Source organism: Neoarius graeffei, chromosome 9 (genome assembly GCF_027579695.1).
Source record: "Neoarius graeffei isolate fNeoGra1 chromosome 9, fNeoGra1.pri, whole genome shotgun sequence".
In the NCBI taxonomy this organism is placed as follows: domain Eukaryota; kingdom Metazoa; phylum Chordata; class Actinopteri; order Siluriformes; family Ariidae; genus Neoarius; species Neoarius graeffei.
Genome location: NC_083577.1, coordinates 56,882,191 through 56,901,956, shown reverse-complemented (window position 1 = coordinate 56,901,956; position 19,766 = coordinate 56,882,191). Strand labels below are relative to the sequence as shown.

The 19,766-nt window shown below is 41.2% G+C and overlaps 1 protein-coding gene across 1 annotated transcript in view; it reads left to right on the top strand.

Annotated features, from left to right (window-relative positions):
* The window catches only part of vwa8 (von Willebrand factor A domain containing 8), a 195,449-nt gene that overhangs the window by 93,379 nt on the left and 82,304 nt on the right, over window positions 1-19,766 (top strand). Inside the window, exons 29-37 of the mRNA XM_060929893.1 lie at window positions 981-1,168; window positions 3,844-3,966; window positions 7,410-7,474; window positions 7,563-7,688; window positions 7,899-8,008; window positions 14,997-15,151; window positions 15,315-15,507; window positions 15,609-15,690; window positions 18,418-18,622. Coding sequence (XP_060785876.1) covers window positions 981-1,168; window positions 3,844-3,966; window positions 7,410-7,474; window positions 7,563-7,688; window positions 7,899-8,008; window positions 14,997-15,151; window positions 15,315-15,507; window positions 15,609-15,690; window positions 18,418-18,622 — 1,247 coding nt within the window. The remainder of the gene's footprint in view (window positions 1-980; window positions 1,169-3,843; window positions 3,967-7,409; window positions 7,475-7,562; window positions 7,689-7,898; window positions 8,009-14,996; window positions 15,152-15,314; window positions 15,508-15,608; window positions 15,691-18,417; window positions 18,623-19,766) is intronic.

Sequence of the window (19,766 nt, the reverse complement as noted above, 5' to 3'; positions counted from 1 at the left end):
AACTGGAAATAAGTGGTAGTCAGGCAGAGGTCAAGCAGGGTGCAAATCTGATCCATGTTGAGTTTCGTTCTATCCAGTAAGGAGCTATCCTGAAGGAGTCGTTTTCTTACAGATTCGACTGCTTCTGTGGTGGGAATGCAGGTGAACAGAGAAGTGACATCGTAGGAAACCATGGTTTCATCTGAATCTAGTTTGAGGTCTGCAACTTTAGAAGCAAAATCTTGGGAATTCTTGACATGATATGGTGTATTCCCAACCAGAGGAGCCAAGATGGTGGCTAGGTGTTTAGCAATGTTATATGTGACCGAGTTTATACTGCTGATAATAGGTCTGAGAGGAGCTCCTTCTTTGTGAATCTTGGGGAGGCACGGCTTCCCCAGGGTACAATCTGTAGTAAAGAGATCGGTTGATGGCTTGGTCCTTTTCTAGTTGTTGCAAACAAAAAGGACCAAGCCATCAACCGATCTCTTTACTACAGATTGTACCCTGGGGAAGCCGTGCCTCTCATATACGGACTCCCCAAGATTCACAAAGAAGGAGCTTATTCACAGTTTATTATTAGAGCATTTTTCACAAATTGCTACTATTATTTCACCAGTTTGTTCACATTCTGAGCGGAAATGATTTTGTCAGACGTTTTGTATGAAGCTTTTATTTATTCAATTTGCAAAAAATAAAAATAAAAATGCTCTGTTTCTCAAAATCCAGTGAATGTGGCTAGAATAAAACAGTTATTCCACTCAATCTCGTCATACATGGCTTATGGCCGACTCGGCGCTTCGTGCCTCATCAGCTATCGGCTCATGTACGACTCTATTTCGTGGGATAACTTAAATATTTCACGATCATTGAGCCACTTTGAAAGCTCTCGGCATCTTCAAGATTATGATAGAAATCCAGTGGCCTTCCTACTTCTGTACATCCAAAATGACTGAATATTGAAATGTTGACCAGCTAATTTGTTGTTGTTGTTGTTGCAGGTGTCATTTATGTGGCGACGTGTAACCCTGTGTCACTGTACGCCATGCGTGAGCGGGCAGACACGCTACAGTCCATTGAGCTGTATGATGTCTTTCCCCGGACCATCAGTGGAGTGTGGCAGCCTTTCATCACTGTGGCTGCACTGGGCAGCCCACTTAAGGGCCAGGTGGTGCTTCACGAGGAGCAGGTGGGTTTATAGGAGTCTTGCAAAAACACATGCACACACAGACAAAACAATCACATTGTTGCGTCTTTAATCCCACCTGCTGGTGTCGCACAATCCATCATGGACTGCATGTTGTTCCATGAGTCATTTGAGAATATGGGAGAGCATATTCTGTTGTTATGCTCATGCTAATTCTGTGTGAGCCGGCAGATGACGGGTGCGTGTATAGCTCCGTTATGAGTTTGATTTAAATTTGAAGAGAGAATTTTTTTTATAGTTTTAATCCTTACATGCATTTGTGAAACAATACATACATGTCAACCTTTGGTCAATCAAACCTGTATAACCAACCTCCAAAATCCGTATTTCCCTTATAAAATCCGTATAAGATGCAAATTAAAATAATTTACCTAAAATTTGAATGATAATTAACAATGATATATCCCAGTTACTTTTTATTCAATATTAATAAATTAGCTCATGTTTTAAGTCGTTCAAATTCTGTAAAGCTGCTTTGCGACAATGTTTATTGTTAAAAGCGCTGTACAAATAAACTTGATTTGATTTGATTTGATAATAACAATAAACCTTCAGAATGAATACAAAGCTCCAATATTTGACGCGGTACGCGGTGGTCCGGATCACCGTATTTTCCATACAAAACGAGGGCATTAATTAATTATTTTTCCTGGATTGTGGTCCGGTTCACCGTATGCTGTATTATATTACGATATAAATAAAAACTTACCAAAATCATACTGTGTTTGTCATTTAATACGAGTTTTTTTACAAAGTCGTACATCATTTGTTATTTTTTCTCAAACCGGAAGAGAAATGCATGCGTAAAACACACGCGCAATAAAAGATACCAGTTCTAACGCATGTAAAAAAGCGGGAGCTGCCACGAGGGAAGTGAAAAATAATTTTACCAACTTTCGTCATTATGTCTCAGGGTGGTTATGAACAGCTTCTAAGGAATAAGAAAAAATGTGCTAGAGACTACAAAGCAACAGAAGAAAGGGCAAAGGAAAGAATTTATTCTAAATTAGGGGAAGAAGTAGCTGAAAATTTAAAATTTATTTGTCTTCTGAACTTGGTGGTCCGGACCACACCTGAAAACGGCGTGGTCCGGACCACAACGGTAGTCCGGACCACCGCGTACCGCGTCATTTGACAAAAACACAAAGTGTTATCAGCGTAGTTACGAAGGAAATACTTCGTTGTTTGGAGACAGGTTTCACCGAGCGGCTATTATGCACGAGACTTTGTATTAGCCACAAAGTCAGGAAAATCTGTTCGTAAAATTACGTTATAATGACCATATACAATGAAAAGTATTTTTCCAGTCTCACCTGTGAAAGGTAATCCCATGTGATCTCGTTTGGACGGTAAACCTGTTGGTACAGTTAAACGCAGCACATGAATGAGGCATCTTTATTCTCGGCTACTGTCTAGACGCTATACCAGAGACGGTTGAAGAATCTCCACTTTGCCACATCCAATATGGCGGCGAGGATGACGTATGATTCTACGCAGAAGGTGGCGTCTATGTTTATATGTCTATGACTTCACGGTTGGCGGGATTCTCGCAATGCGGTGTGCGCATGATCAAAAGTGGAACGAAGTCTCGCTACCACAACGCGCGATTTCATAAGACTCTTTACTGGCTGTCTGTGGTGTACAGTACGTTTATAAATGTTATGCGCTCTTTTATCATCATGGGAATTGATTATAGCTCTAAATAAATATTGAAGTTTTTTTTTAAAGAATCCGTATAACTTTATTTATACGCCCGTATACTACGTTTATCGAATCAAATCCGTATAAAGTACGGACATCCCGTATAGGTTGACATGTATGACAATACATCACATGATACAGTATCGTACTATAAAAATATATGATGTCTGTGCTTTACTAATAATATTTAAAGTGTGTTTTAGCGAAAGGCTGGAAGAAAATTGATATGGATTTGGCTTCGGGAGGCTCAGGAGATTTGTAACAGTTTTCTAAACGCCTTTGCTGATTATAAGATCATAACTCTCTCAGGTCTCTCTAAAGATCTAATAATACTTTACTTACCTAATACGGCCTTGGAGCTACACAGCACAAAGTGAGCAAATAAAATGAATCTACAAACATTTTTACTTTTCAAGGGCTTCCAGTAGAGGATAAAAATATCTTAAAAAAAAAAAACCTTTCAGGGTAAAGTGTCTATGTGCGTGAGAGAGAAAAAGAGCAGGACTACTTCAAAATTGTGGAATTCTAGACACCAGAAAGGGGGTCGTCCAGAGGTCATGGTTCTCCCAGTAGAAGAAAAACAAAGCATGAATGGAACAGTGTGGCCCAAAATCCTGACATCTCTTCTAAGCCAATTTCACCATCTATCCAGGCCTGATGTAACCTTCCTATTTATAACACAGACAGTGTGAACTGTGTGTCAAGCAGTCCATAAGGAACCCATTAGGCCCCAAATGCGAGAGATAAATCTGAGATGCTTTTCCATAAAAGTAAATTGAAGATTAAGCAGTTCATCCTGAAAGAGGCTGGGCTTCATCTTCAGCAATGTCACTTGCTACATTCTTAATACTGCTCGTGCGTCAAAGGCCCAAAAAGGGCATACATAATTAAGAACTGTCAGATGAGTAGAAAGTTAGCGGTGAATTATACTGCAAGTGTTTCTCTGCTATCTGTAGAGTAACACAGTGCTGCATGTGGACCTCGTGACTGGTGCAGTGAGGAGACTCGTCCTGTCTCCAGGTAAAGAGGAGGAACCTATGCGCAAAACTTCCAGCTGGTGGAATACAAAAGACTCTCAGGTTAGGTCCTGGTACATGTCAGGTTATTTTCACTTGCGGATTCATAATGAAGCATTTTTGAAAATGGAGGGCAGGTATTATAGACAAGGTGACTGGACTTGAATATAAGCTCAACAGACAAAAAATTAGCAGTGCCTGGTGTATGACATCAGTAGGCTGTGCACCTGGATGAATAGCTTACAACCCCAATCCCAAAAAAGTTGGGACGCTGTGTAAACTATAAATAAAAACAGGAGGCGATAATTTGCAAATCATGGAATCCCTATATTCCACTGAAAATAGTGCAAAGACAACATATCAGATGTTGAAACTGAGAAATTTTTATTGTTTTTTGAAAAATATATGCTCATTTTGAATTTGCTGTTAGTAACGCATTTCAAAAAAGTTGGGACAGGGTTATGTTTACCACTGTGTTGCATCACCTCTACTTTTAACAACATTCTGTAAATGTTTGGGAACTGAGGAGACCAATTGCTGTAGTTTTGAAAGAGAAATGTTCCGTTTTTGCCCGATATACAATTTCAGTTGCTCAGCAGTTCGGGGTCTCCTTTGTCATATTTTGCACTTCATAATGCACAAAATGTTTTAAATGGGAGATAGGTCTGGACTGCAGGCAGGCCAGTTTAGCACCCAGGCTCTTTTACTACGGAGCCATGCGGTTTTAATATGTGCAGAAAGCGGTTTGGCATTGTCTTGCTGAAAGAAGGAAAGCCTTCCCTGAAAAATATTTTGTCTGGATGGCAGCATATTGCTCTGAAATGTGTAAATATCATTCAGCATTAATGATGCCTTCCCAGATGTACAAGCTACCCATGTCATGTGCACTAATGCACCCTCATACCATCACAGATGCTGGCTTTTGAACTGTGCACTGATAACAAGCCGGATGGTCCCTCTCCTCTTTAGCCTGGAGGACGTGGTGTCCATGATAATCTAAAAAGAATTTCACTTTTGATTCGTTAGACCTCGGGACAGTTTTCCACTTTGCCTCAGTCCATCGTAAAAGAGCTCGGGCCCAGAGAAGGTGGCGGTGTTTCTGGATATTGTTTATATCTGGTTTTAACTTGCATCTGTGGATGCAGTGACGCACTGTGTTCACAGACGATGGTTTTCTGAAGTGTTCCTGAGCCCATACAGTGATTTCCACTACAGACACGTGTCTGGTTTTTAATGCAGTGTCGCCTGAGGGCCTGAAGATCACAGGAATTCAGTGTCAGTTTTCAGCCTTGTCTCTTGCATACAGAGATTTCTCCAGATTCTCTGAATCTTTTCATGATATTATATACCATAGATCAGGGGTTCTCAACCTTTTCTACTTTAAGGCCCATCTATTCATTCTTGTCACGAGTCGGGGCCCATTAAAAAAGATCCCCAGTTATTTTGGCTCATCTATTCTATTAGAATCTAATAATCTATTGTAAAGTGTATTAACGGAATGCAACATCACTCCCTGTTACAGATGGGAGCCCAGGAATTAAATAAATGCAATAAAAAGAAACTGGTTTTAGTTGTAGGTTTTGTATTTAAAACTGTATGGATGTGCCAGAAGCCAATATAAAACCATGTATGCAGGGCATTCTCAGTCAAAAGGGATTAATGATCCAAAAGTGGAGTCTGGTCCACTAACACAAGAACTTATTGCCATGTTTGTGTTCAGCAAACAAGCAAGTTATTAAAACCAAGAAGCCCACTCAAAAGAAGTGGGTATAGAAACCACTCAATGGGATTAGATCCTTACATGCTAACAAAGAAGGATTTTTCCTATGAGTTGGAAATTTATCCATCTGTTGAGTTCCCGGACATCTCAAACTACCTGGTGCTGCAGACATTGTTCTACAGAACAAACAGATGAAAACCTGGAAGAGCATGGAGGTGTACAACTTTTTATATGTGGCTGGGTTAAAGATCTGGGGATCAGGACACTGCAAGATAGACGGCGGTAGATGGATCTAAGTGCAGGAAGAGTGTTTATTAGCAGGTGTGATATTTATAAAAGCAAATCACGAATGAAAGTAATGTAGAATCATAAAGCATAATATTTAAACAGTGTTATAAACATGGCTAGAAACAAACATGACCGTGATAATGATAATACTTTGCAAAGCCTCTGTGAAAACAGTGTCCATATCTGTGCGTGCTAATTGCGCTCAAATCAATTTCCTATAATGACCGGGTCCCAAGCGTGCACACAATGTGCTCCGTGAGTGAGCGCGGCCGCACGAGCTGTGCCAGACTCAAGTGCGCAAAGGCGTGACAGTCAAGTGTTCACCTGCTGTGTGAGCACAACTTTTAGCTCGTGTGTATATCGCCACCAAAATGCCTCATTTTCATCGATAACCCATCGCAAAGCATCACGAGCTGTAGTGTGACTGTAGCTTAATGAGGCGGATGTGACATTGGATGCAACCCAGGAATTGTACTCGAGTGTGAGTAAAAATTAGCTTCAACTTGGAAAAAAAAAATTTGCGGCCCATTAGATGGTGCTTCGCGGCCCACTGGTTGAGAAACACTGCCATAGATGATGTGATCCCCAAATTCTTTGCAGTTTTACATTGAGGAACATTATTCTTAAATTGTTGCATTGTTTGCCCACGCAGTCTTTCACAGAGCGGTGAACTCTTCCTTATCTTTAGTTCTGAGAGACTCTGCCTCTATGGGATACTCTTTTTATACCCAATCATGTTACTGACCTGGTGCCAATTAACCAAATTAGGTGGGTTTTTATTTATTTTTTTAGCATTACACAACTTTTTCAGTCTTTTGTTGCCCCGTCCCAACTTTTCTGAAACATCTTGCTGACATTTGAATTCAAAATCAGCATATATTTTTTCAAAAAACAATAAAATTTCTCAGTTTCAGCATTTGATATGTTGTCTTTGTACTATTTTCAATGAAATATAGGGTTTCCATGATTTGCAAATTATCACGTTCTGTTTTTATTTACAGTTTACACAGCGTCCCAACTTTTTTGGAATTGGGGTTGTCATATAAAAGCAGTTGTTGGCTAGCTCAGAGGTCGTTTGGGCTTCATGTCCAAGAAGAGCACAGCACTGACTTTTCCGCATTACGAAATGGCTGTACGGTGCAAAATCACCAAACCTCCATCTCATAGAAAACTTGTGGGTTTATTTCACTAAAATAAGCACCTCAAAATCGAGCTCTATTTTGGAAACCTTTGCTCGAGCAGAAATGCGCAACCAGTCAGTGTAAGTAGTGACCTAACTTGACGTGATTTGGAATCGTTATGAAGGTGATGGAAAGCATAACCAAGTATTCGGACTGAAATGACACTTGCGAATAATTTTTTGTCTGGGGATCCTATGTCATCCAGAAATCTGACAGAATCTTATTTATACTTCATATCAAGTTCTGATAATTATCAAACTATAGGCATGATATAGTAATGTTCATAACAGTCAATGTCTCAAAATGTGTTGCTCCAGTCAGCATCCAAAATGTGCCGAGAGTTTGCCCACAAGAACTGGCTCCTGTTCTACAACGCTGATGGGTGAGCTCATCACTCTGGTTTGATGTTCTACACCGAGAGCCTCTTCTCGTCCTAGTGTAATGACATGCTCTCTACCTTGCGTTGACAGGAATCAGCTGGATGTTCTGGATGTGCTGGAGGGCCAAGTCCACACCATCACCCTCCCCATCAATGTTAAAGCTGTATTCTTGGTGGCTGAAGACCGCTGGCTGTTAATTGAGAGCAAGACTAACAGGTGCCTCCTTTCCCTTTCATCCTATAGATATGGACAGAAAGTGATTTGTGATTTTATCTATTGCTTTGTGAGTCACTGTAACTGTGTTATGAGTTATGGTGTTGCCAATCTATATACTATACATACATACTCTATCAATAATTAGCATTCTATTATTTGGCTCTGTTGCAAATGGGCTTGGTTTTGTTTTTTGTTTTTTTCTGGATGCAGGAAGTTCCTGTTGACCAAACCCATGCACATGGGAGTAGAGGAGTCGGGTGTGTGTCAGCTTCATGCCATCAGTGAAGACGGTGTCAGCAGTGGCTTTGGTACCAGCTCAGGTACAGCAGATCTGTTGATTTTATATATACAGGAATACTTTAATAGCTCTTAACTTACGTATACTCCATGGGCTGCTTTTATAAACTGACCTTGAGAGATCTAGCATGCTAGCCTGGGCCCGCCCATCCTAAGTGTGACGCAACATGAGGGCCTGTTGCGAGCTTAGTCTGGCAAGGCAAGCTATCTACAGCTCTTCCAAGCTCCCGAAAAATCGGGAGCCAATCAACTTTGAGCATCTCCAACAGCCCTGGGTAGAGGCGTGTTCAAGGCACTGACGTAGTAGAACTGCGACCGGAAGCCATAGATTGTTTACAGAATCTATGCTGGAAGCGCTTCTTTCACTAGAAACATTACGAACATGGAGCAAGTTCTCATTGAAAACGGAGCAAAGAGCAGCCCTGGAGGTATTTATTGAAAGGAAGGACGCTTTCGCCTTGCTCCTGACCGGCTTCGGTAAGAGTTTAATCTACCAGTTAGCCCCGTCGCGTCACATACGTCAGAGGAAAGAGTGATGTGATTGGTTTAAGCTTTGCCACAGCCTTTTCTGGCTTCGACCAGTAGCAAACTGAGGCATTTCAGGGAGGCAGGTCAACCACGCACTTTGGGAAACAGTTGGGCTTAATATCTTTGCCAGACCAAATGCTCGCAGAGCTTTGAAGTCGCGTTAGCCAGACTACTAGCATGCTATCAGAGTATTTATTCAGGGTGTTGCGTTTTTCCATCCTTTTCACATTTTATTAACAATGGCCAGTATTTTATTTAGACATCCAGTATAGGAATTTATCAATAAATATCTTGCTCGTTTTTACTGTATTTCTTAGAAATCTAGCAGGAAATGTACACTACCGTTCAAAAGTTTGGGGTCACTTTGAAATGTCCTTATTTTTGAAAGAAAAGCACTGTTCTTTTCAATGAAGATCACTTTAAACTAATCAGAAATCCACTCTATACATTGCTAATGTGGTAAATGACTATTCTAGCTGCAAATGTCTGGTTTTTGGTGCAATATCTACATAGGTGTATAGCAGTGACGGCTGGTGGGCTTTGAAATAGGGGAAGCTCAGTTTTAGGTCTACGTAATGCAATTTTTCAATTATTTGTTATTTGTCATGAGTCAATTTATGTGGGTCTGTCTCAGAAACTGGTCTCTCATTTGGGACATTATGGTCAAAAAATAAATTTTCTAATTTTACTATTTTTTTTTTGCATTTACCTAACACAATGTTTCTTTTATCATGTTTAATAAGAATAAAGATAGCGTCTTGCTTTATCTGGCCTCTGCTGTGGAATTTTTTTTTTTATTACAATTCAAATGTTTTTGTAAAATTTTTTGAAAATATTGAAAAAATTTCCTTTTTTTGATTGCTTGGGTTAAAAATGCCAAGTTATGATGACTGAATTGATTATTCACTTAAATATGAATAATACGATACCATTTTGGGTATTTGATATGGCAAAATAGGACACAATGGAAAAATCAAGAACGCACCGGAAAGATGAGAATAACTGCGGTGGTAAAAGAACAGCGACTGTACCGGCTGAAGGTTGCGCGGGTCTCTGCTGTGGCGCGCGAGTAACGGGACATCACTACCGCACTGGACGGAGCGCGAGGCGGGGGCGGGGCAAAATGACTGGCCGTACTTTGCCATTATAGCAGATAGATACCAGCTGTTAGCAGCTAGCACTGCAGATCCCAACAAGGCTCAAGCTAGCCTACAACCACGTTGATTGAACTACAAATGAAATAAACGAGTGAATTCATGAATGATCAAACTGATAGAATGGATGAAAGTTAACGGAGCACAACGAGTAATATTTACATTTATTTACAGAGTAATGTACAGAGACATCAATGAGAAGAAACGTTTATATGAAAAGAAATTCGGACAGCACTTTGGCACACGACTACACTTTCTCGACATCCGCTAGGGACTGACTGACTGATCATGCTTCCGTGTTCCTCGCCGACGCCGAAGTACAGTGACCGCCCTCCTCATGTCTTTCAAACACCACCTCCAATAATCCTTTATCAGCCCGGCTTCTTGGCCTGCCCATGTCCCATTTACCCCCAGAGATACCCGGCTTCCCCGGAAGTGACGATTTTGTCGATTTTAACCAATAACAACTAGCCGAAATTGGCTGTTCAGAGCCGTCTCGTAGACTGCAACGGATACCCGGCTGCCAGTCCATAGAGCCCATTGAAATAAGAAAGGTTACAGCCTGGCAGCAAAGGTGATTCTTGTAGTGAACTGCAAGTTCGTCAGATATCACTCAAATAAGTTACAGGATGACATAGAGATAGTTATGAACGTAAATACAATCTTGGGCATATGTTATGCAAGTTATTGTTTTAATGAGAATTCAACGTCGTAGACGCCGCAGTTTGGGGAGAGAATTTTAGGGGAATTTCGGCTTCCCTTGTTGTGTCTGAGAAATCGCCCCTGGTGTATAGAGGCCCATTTCCAGCAACTCTCACTCCAGTGTTCTAATGGTACAATGTGTTTGCTCATTGCCTCAGAAGGCTAATGGATGATTAGAAAACCCTTGTACAATCATGTTAGCACAGCTGAAAACAGTTTAGCTCTTTAGAGAAGCTATAAAACTGACCTTCCTTTGAGCAGATTGAGTTTCTGGAGCATCACATTTGTGGGGTCGATTAAATGCTCAAAATGGCCAGAAAAATGTCTTGACTATATTTTCTATTCATTTTACAACTTATGGTGGGAAATAAAAGTGTGACTTTTCATGGAAAACACAAAATTGTCTGGGTGACCCCAAACTTTTGAACGGTAGTGTATTAGTTCATTTCAGAAACTTGGGTTGTCATGATGGCATGATTTTGACTTTCAGTACAAATACCAAGTGCAGTGGTTTGCAAAAGTATTCATCCCCCTTGGTGTTTGTTCTGTTTTGTCACATTACAAGCTGGAATTAAAATGGATTTTGGGGGGGTTAGCACCATTTGATTTACACAACATGCCTAACACTTTAAAGGTGAAAATTGTTGTTTATTGTGACACAAACAATAATTAAGATGAAAAACTACCAGAAACCTGGAGTGTGCATAGGTATTCACCCCCCAACGTCACTACTTTGTAGAGCCACCTTTTGCTGCAATTACAGCTGCAAGTCTCTTGGGGTATGTCTCTATTAGCTTAACACATCTAGCCACTGGGATTTTTGCCCATTCCTCAAGGCAAAACTGCTCCAACTCCTTCAAGTTAGATGGGTTGTGTTGGTGAACAGCAATCTTCAAGTTATGCCACAGATTCTCAATTGGATTGAGGTCTGGGCTTTGATTAGGCCGTTCCAAGACATTTAAATGTTTCCCTTTAAACCACTCCAGTGTAGCTTTAGCAGTATGTTTAGGATCATTGTCCTGCTAAAACGTGAACCTTCGTCCCAGTCTCAAACCTCTGGCTGACTCAAACAGGTTTTCCTCCAGAATTGCCCTGTGTTTAGTGCCATCCATCTTTCCTTCAGTCCTGACCAGCTTTCCTATCCCTGCATATGAAAAACATCCCCACAGCATGATGCTGCCACCACCATGCTTCACTGTAGGAATGGTGTTCTCAGGGTGTTGGGTTTGCGCCACACATGGCACTTCCCATAATGGCCAAAAAGATCAATTTTAGTCTCGTTTGACCAGAGAATCTTCTTCCATGTGTTTTGGGGAGTCTGCCACATGCTGTTGGGCAAACTCCAAACGTGTTTTCTTAAGCAATTACTTTTTTCTGGCCACTCTTCCATAAAGCCCCACTCTGTGGAGTGTATGGCTTAAAGTTGTCCAATGGACAGATACTCCCATCTCCACTGTGGATCTTTGCAGTTCCTTCAGTGTTATCTTTGGCGTCTTTGTTGCATCTCTGATTAATGCCCTCCTTGTCTGGTCTGTGAGTTTTGGTGGGTGGCCTTCTCTTGTCAGGTTTGTAGTGGTGCCATATTCTTTCCACCTGGGATATTCAAAGTTTGGGATATTTTTTATAACCCAACCCTGATCTATACTTCTCCACAACGTTGTCTCTGACCTGTTTGGAGTGCTCCTTGGTTTTCATGTTGCTTGCTTAGTAGTGTAGCAGAGTCAGGGTCCTTCCAGAACAGGTTGATTTATACAGACATCATGTGACAGATCATGTGACACTTTGATTACATACAGGTGGCTCTTCATCAACTAATGTGACTTATGAAGTGAATTTGTTGGACCAGCTCTTATTTAGGGGTTTTATACAAAAGGGGGTGAATACTTATGCACACACCAGATTTCTGCGTTTTTTTTCCATCTTAAGTATTGTTTGTCACAATAAAAAAAAAAACCACACAAAAAACAATTTGCACCTTTAAAGTTGTAGGCATGTTGTGTAAATCAAATGGTGCTAACCCTCCAAAACTCCATTTTAATTCCAGCTTGTAATGCGACAAAACAGGACAAACACCAAGGGGGATGAATACTTTTGCAAGACACTGTATGCTTTACAATGGCGGACAGCAAAGCAATATCATGGCAAGAAATAAATTGTAAAATTGTCTGACATTCATCCTACTGTATTGAAAGTAAATATAAATTGGATTATATCATTTTGTACTTGGATTTTTGTGTACATCTATTTTTCTGAGTAAAAGCTGATATACGTTACTGAATAAAATCCTGCACTGGTAGGTTTTGGATATGCTCACAGTCCTGAAAACCGCACTGATCCATAGTTTTGGTTATGGTGTTCGTTTGTCATGTCAGATTACTATTTTGAACAACACTGTATGAGGCTACAGACAGTTCACTGACATTGATACCTATAATGCTGTACATGTGATTTACAAGGTGCTGCTCCTGTACATATAATTTGACTCGTCTTTAGGCAGCGTGCAGTATCAGTGTAGTATTAGGATATCTCATCTCATTATCTCTAGCCGCTTTATCCTTCTACAGGGTCACAGGCAAGCTGGAGCCTATCCCAGCTGACTACGGGCGAAAGGCGGGGTACACCCTGGACAAGTCGCCAGGTCATCACAGGGCTGACACATAGACACAGACAACCATTCACACTCACATTCACACCTACGGTCAATTTAGAGTCACCAGTTAACCTAACCTGCATGTCTTTGGACTGTGGGGGAAACCGGAGTACCCGGAGGAAACCCACGCGGACACGGGGAGAACATGCAAACTCCACACAGAAAGGCCCTCGCCGGCCCCGGGGCTCGAACCCAGACCTTCTTGCTGTGAGGCGACAGCGCTAACCACTACACCACCGTGCCGCCCGTATTAGGATATATAAATAATAAATTGAAACTATTTCTTTGTTTGCTACATTGGAAAAAAAAAGCTTCACAACAGTGCTCTAATGCGTGCCCTTGTGAGTTTGCATCCTTCACGCAGATGTCTGAAGATCAGTGACCTTGTCATTACAGGATTTCGAAATCTAATGAACGAACTAAGAGTGAATTCATGCAGCATGTTTATAGTCAAGCTTTTTGGAGGAGGCATTCTCAGTGAACAGACAGTCCACTGACCATTTCTGAACATCTGTCTTCATTTAGAAACATCTACCGCACATCTGCTTGGTGTGGCCTGACGTTTTGGGGGTTTACAGCTTGATTAGGGTTTCTGTCAAAGAATGTACCGTGACTGCTAAATAAGATGCTAAGATGCAGTCAGGGGCTGGGCTTGAAATTTACTTCTTGTTTGTGTGTGTGTGTATTTGCTTAAAGTTCAAATACGTTTTGAAGTCTTTCCATGTTTACACACCTCAGATTCTTTCTTCCCACTGAAAGACGACTAATGCAGTCATCTCTCACTTTCCATATCGGGTGACACTCATTTTTATTTTTTCATTGCCTTATTATTATGAAACCGGTCCTGGAAAGGCTTTAACTTTGTTGGTCTGATTAATGATGCCAATTGTTTGAAGGCTTTTACAGCTCATTTGATACAAAATAAGCCCTGTCTATTTTTACAGCTTGAAATAGCAGGTGAAATAAATTGCTTCACTGTTGTTTATCTCTTGCTGGAATTTTGTTTGTGGAAGAGGAATATATTTATGGTCGCCTCCTTTGACAAAAAGCCACCTTTCAGATAATCTTTATCTCTTCGGCTTATCACTTTATATGGCTAAAAGAATCACACAGGCACAAGATTGCAGGCGGGGTAGGCGATATTGGGGGAAAAAAACAACAAAACAACATATTGCAATGCACAATGTCCCTTATTTAAAAAACTCAAATTTTCGATGATTTGAAAGACTATTTCTAGGACATTGCAGTCAAATTATCAAATCTGATTGGCCAGAAGGTGTTGATTTAATTTTCTGTAATAGCAGCTCTGACAGTTGTGCCGGCTGCAATTCAAATGATAGGTTTTTATTAATTTAATACTGTATGTTATCATTGCTATAGAAACAACCTGTTAACTGTACTTGCATGGCAGATTACCAACCTCATCTAAAGCTAATAATACACAGATAAGCGTTGCTTTTAGCAAAGAAAACATATAATCATTGATGCTTTCTCTAAGGAGATGTTTAGTTAACATTTATGAAAAGAGTCTCAGCGATTTGTAAAAGTCAGTAAGCTTCCTGCCGTGAGAGAGTCATCAAGACGGAGGACTTTTTCGAACAAAATGTAATGTGGAAAATTGAAACAAGTAGGGGACAAAACAACCACTCTTACAATGTCGCAATCAAGCTGGAGATATGTGTCATCAGTGCCATTTGGTTCACTGGATAAATCCACAGTGCAGGACAGAACCTGGCTTTTGCTTTGAAAAAAATGGCATCTTTGTCAAGCTGAGTCTGACAGGATGTCATGAGACACTCCAAATTATAGCCAGTTAGAGTGAAATGTTCAGATGTCATCCATCAAGGTTAGCAAACCAAGAAAACCCCCGCACTCTCTCAAGGCTTTTACATCAAACAGCGGTAGAGTAATGGACATGGCCGTGATAGCTAACGCACACTGTTTATGACCTCATTTGTCTTCTGTGTCATGGCTCAGGGATGGAACCCGGCACCCTTCAGGATGTGTCCAGTGAGCAGCTGCCCAATGAGAACCTCAGCGCTGCCCTGGGACAGAAGATCGTCTCACCAAATCGCCTCGTCTGTGACAACAACACCTACGCTAACATCATAGTTGGGTTTCCGGACCTGCTGGTGAGTAGCTGTCTCAACATGTCAATCATCACCCATCCTGCTGCCTGCAGTGTGACACATTGCATCAGTGTTATTAAGTTCACAAACAGGCTTGAAAACCTCACGTTATGCTTGGAGACCTGACTGATTCAGAAATTTTTCACTGTTCCAATCTTTCACTCAGTCTCCGAATGAGATATACAGCTTTCAGAGGAAATCATCCCTCACAGAAGGCAGAGGGCCTGACGTGTTTTTTGGGTCGAGTCGCCGCACAGGACCTGCGAAAAGAGTCAACTGCGTCAGTCTAGTAGGAGCCAATCAGGTGGTGCGAGCTCTTCCCCCTACACAAGTGCCTCTGGCTGATATCTACCCGAAAGGTGAGGGGGGAAAAGACGAACCAGGGCTTAGATTCTTAGATTAAACAAAGATAATTAAGTGTTTATCATTGTACTGTTGTATGATGTCCATTTAATTACAGATATCACCCCACCTTTGACTTCTGCCTACCTGGAGGTGACGGATTTGAACACCAAGAAAGTCAAGTATATTCCAGTGCCAAGGTAAACACACTGGTTTCTTAGGAAAACATATTGTGTTCCAGTTTTTATGCTGGTTGAACATCCACTGCGTCTGACCAGAATTTACACACTGTGTAAAGCTGTAGTGCCCCCTTCTGTTTATCTGAGATGGTGTGTTTAGAGCAGAAAAAGCTACTGAGTGCAAATGTTTGTATTCCCTGTGTTTTTTAATGGGGTAAAGAAAGGAAAAATACACCTCTGTGTTCCCAGCACGACAAACTTGAATACCAGTAAGATAAACCTAAAATGAGTGTGTATCCTGCAACAGAACAACGATCTAAACCATGAGACAACATTAACAACACAATAGTTTGAAAATCTCATCTCATGATCTCTAGCCGCTTTATCCTTCTACAGGGTCGCAGGCAAGCTGGAGCCTATCCCAGCTGACTACGGGTGAAAGGCGGGGTACACCCTGGACAAGTCGCCAGGTCATCACAGGGCTGACACATAGACACAGACAACCATTCACACTCACATTCACACCTACGCTCAATTTAGAGTCACCAGTTAACCTAACCTGCATGTCTTTGGACTGTGGGGGAAACCGGAGCACCCGGAGGAAACCCACACGGACACGGGGAGAACATGCAAACTCCGCACAGAAAGGCCCTCGCCGGCCCCGGGGCTCGAACCCGGACCTTCTTGCTGTGAGGCGACAGCGCTAACCACTACACCACCGTGCCGCCCCTAGTTTGAAAATAAAAATATTTATTCATATTCACATAGGGAGAAGCAAACTTTTTAACTGATGTCATTTTGTTGTGACACAATAGCAATGTCTGATTCAAATCACAGGTGCACTAGTGCATTAGTGCGCTCGTACGAATATGTTATCATTTCTATAGTAACAGCTCATTCACAGGGCCACGTATGACCTGCTCCACATAGTCTAAGCCTAATAATAAACGGATTTTAAAAATGTTCTCATCTAACAATGAAAAATGATTTAATTATTTAATATTTATGGAAGGAGTCTCAGGTGTCAGAGCTTTGCAACAGTCAGCTTTCCTCCATGGGAGAGTCTGCAGGACAGAGGATTGTCTTACTCAGTAATGACGAGCTGCAATTTTTTTCTCTTAACTTCAAGAGGAAAAAAAGCGGCTGGTGAAAGAACGACTGGTTATAGCTGTCGTAACATGAGTGATAACAGGAAATAACTTGTTTTGCAAGTTAGCAGCTAACTTATTCAACATCATTAAATGTAACTATAAACTGATAAAAAGTCTGATATTTTACTTGAAAAAATACTCATTGGAAAAATGCTGTTTCAAGAGCAATAAAACGTGACATGGCATGCTGTTTATTTATGTACAGTTATATATATATATACTGTATGTTGCTGGACAATTTCTGTTACTTTGTCATAAGGGTTTACAAACTTTTGTATTTTATAATATTAAAGAACAACTAGGAATTCTAGTCTTTACTTTGAACAAGATTATGAATTTTGCCTTGTCCAGTATCTGACTTTCCTGTCTAATGTGAGTTACCTTGCTTTCTAACACCAATGAAAATGCAGTAATTCTATCCACATCCACTGGATATGAGCAGTCGCACGCTCTGATTGGCTACTCTACTACTAGGCTATCGGCTTCTATACCGTGAGTAGAGAAAAACGAAATGGCAGAGCATGTTGTTGAACCAAGTGAGGACGAAATAAAAACTCTACTCGAAAACAAAACCCCAAAAATTATCAAGTATTTAAAAGAAACAGAAATAGCTATAAGAATATAGGGTTTTTTTTTCCTCCTCCAATATCCCCTGTTCCACACTCCAGCCTCCCCCCCCAAAAGCAACAAAATATGGAATAAAAGTCTTCGATGGGAAGAACATATCTTTTTTTTTTAATTTCTCAAGAATTATCATTGCATTTTTCACAAATTGCTACTCTCATTTCGCCAGTTTGTTTACATTCTAAGCGGAAATGATTTTGTCTGACATTTTGCATCAGGTTTTTATCCCCCGCTGGCCAAAAGGCCCGAAGGGGGATTATGTCATGGCGATGTCCGTCCGTCCCGGGAAGCTTCTGAAATCAGCTCCTCTCACAATTTCTGGAGGAATTTCATGAAACTTGACAGGATTCTTTGTCACGTGTCGGTAATACGCATATTACAATTTCGTTCAATTCAGTTGCATTTTACCAGAGGTTATGACAGTTGCCAGCGGGGGATATTGTGCTCTCAGAGCACTCGTTATGTACCGAATTTGCAAAAAATAAAAATGCTCAGGGGTGTCGTGGCTCAGGTGGCTAAGGCGCCATACCATAAATCCGGGGACCCGGGTTCGATTCCGACCCGAGGTCATTTCCCGATCCCTCCCCGTCTCTCTCTCCTGCTCATTTCCTGTCCTGTCTCTACACTGTCCTATCCAATAAAGGTGAAAAAAGCCCAAAAAATATCTTTTAAAAATAAAAATGCTCTATTTCTCAAAATCCAGTAAATGTGGATAGAATAAAACAGTTATTCCACTCAATCTCATCGTACATGGCTTACACTATGCACATTATCGGCTGTCAGCTCATGTACGACTTGATTTCGTGGAATAACTGTTAATGATCCACAGTGTACAGTGGAACCGTTCCCATTCCTACAAGTTATTTATTTCTCTGACCATTATCTCACTTTACCAGAAGCACTTCATAGCAGAAACATCAGTTTACACACACGTCTCATATTATTCCCATATTCCCACACTGTAATCCTGCAGGAGTATGTCCATGTCTCCTTACACGGTGTGGATCTCTAAGGTGTCCGACACTGATGTGCTGATCGCTCCATTGGGCTCTGGTGGCGTGGTGACTGTAGATATGGGAGGCTATGTGAGGGTGTGGGAGACAGGACTGGAAAATTTGCAGAAATCCCTGCTGGAGTGGAGGAACATGATCGGCTCTGAGGACGGCCGACCTGTCCAGGTAGGAGAAGCTTTGCGATGAAGGAATGTTTTATTATCAGGGGTGATGGCGTTCCGGCGCGGCGCCGGAACACTATCACCCCTGTATTATTAATACAGAGATTTAAGGTGCATTATGATTCGATGGGCATTTTATTGTGAGCTAAATATAGACTAAAATGCAGTTATGTTTATGCATACATGTCACAGGCGATTGCTCTAAGACAACGAGGGAGGCTCAGCCTCCTCTAAAAATGACAAACATCGTGTAGGATGAATTGCATTAGGCTTATGTTATAGCCGACCTTATAACATTGCTATTTCAGATCCAGAATCATAGAAATATATGTGCTCAACCCAACTACAGTGCGAAATCATTCCATTATAACTTTCCCCAGTTCGCCTAATGTGTGCGTGAGTTTTTCCCCCTCGTGACAGCGCGATGCAGCCCAGCCTCAGTGCACTTCAATGGCATTTGGGAGCTATGCGCTTTTCAATCTCAAAATGCAAGACGGTTATTGGACAAATACTGCGAAAACGCCCGCCCACGGACTCCGAGCCTCACAGTGGGAGGGACATGGCAAAGCTTTCCGCGAGGAGACTGGTGATTGGTGAAAGCGGCCGGATATTTTCTTTGATTGACAGCTCGTTTCAACTATAGACAGGCAGTGGTGAATCTCAGTTCAGTCCCATGCGGATTCGCAAGTGGTGTGGTGTATTGTAAGAGATCAGCTTACATTTCGATTTCATTCATTACATACGGTTTCTACCAGCTTTTTTAGTTTGTATATATTTTCATTGTAAATAAAGTGTAAATATAGTGTTGTCAAGTTTGCTATCTTAGTTCCAGAAATTTCATTTATTTGAGTGACTGAACTTGAACTTGAGGGGGCTAGTCAGCTAGCAAGAAAGCTGCGCACGGATGCCAAGCATTGCTGATTTAATTTTGGCGAAGCCATTTGCCAGTCTTCCTTTTGAGGAAAAATTAAAATTAAAGAGCAGGGTAGACCAACGCCTCAAACTGACTTGGTGAAAAAGGTAGGGAATAATACTCGTTCCTTTCAGCTCTCCTGGTACGAGAAAGTGAATTGGCTAACAGCAAGTGACCCACATCAACAACAGTAAATAGGCTACTTTAGTAATATGTCATGGATGGACCAAAAATA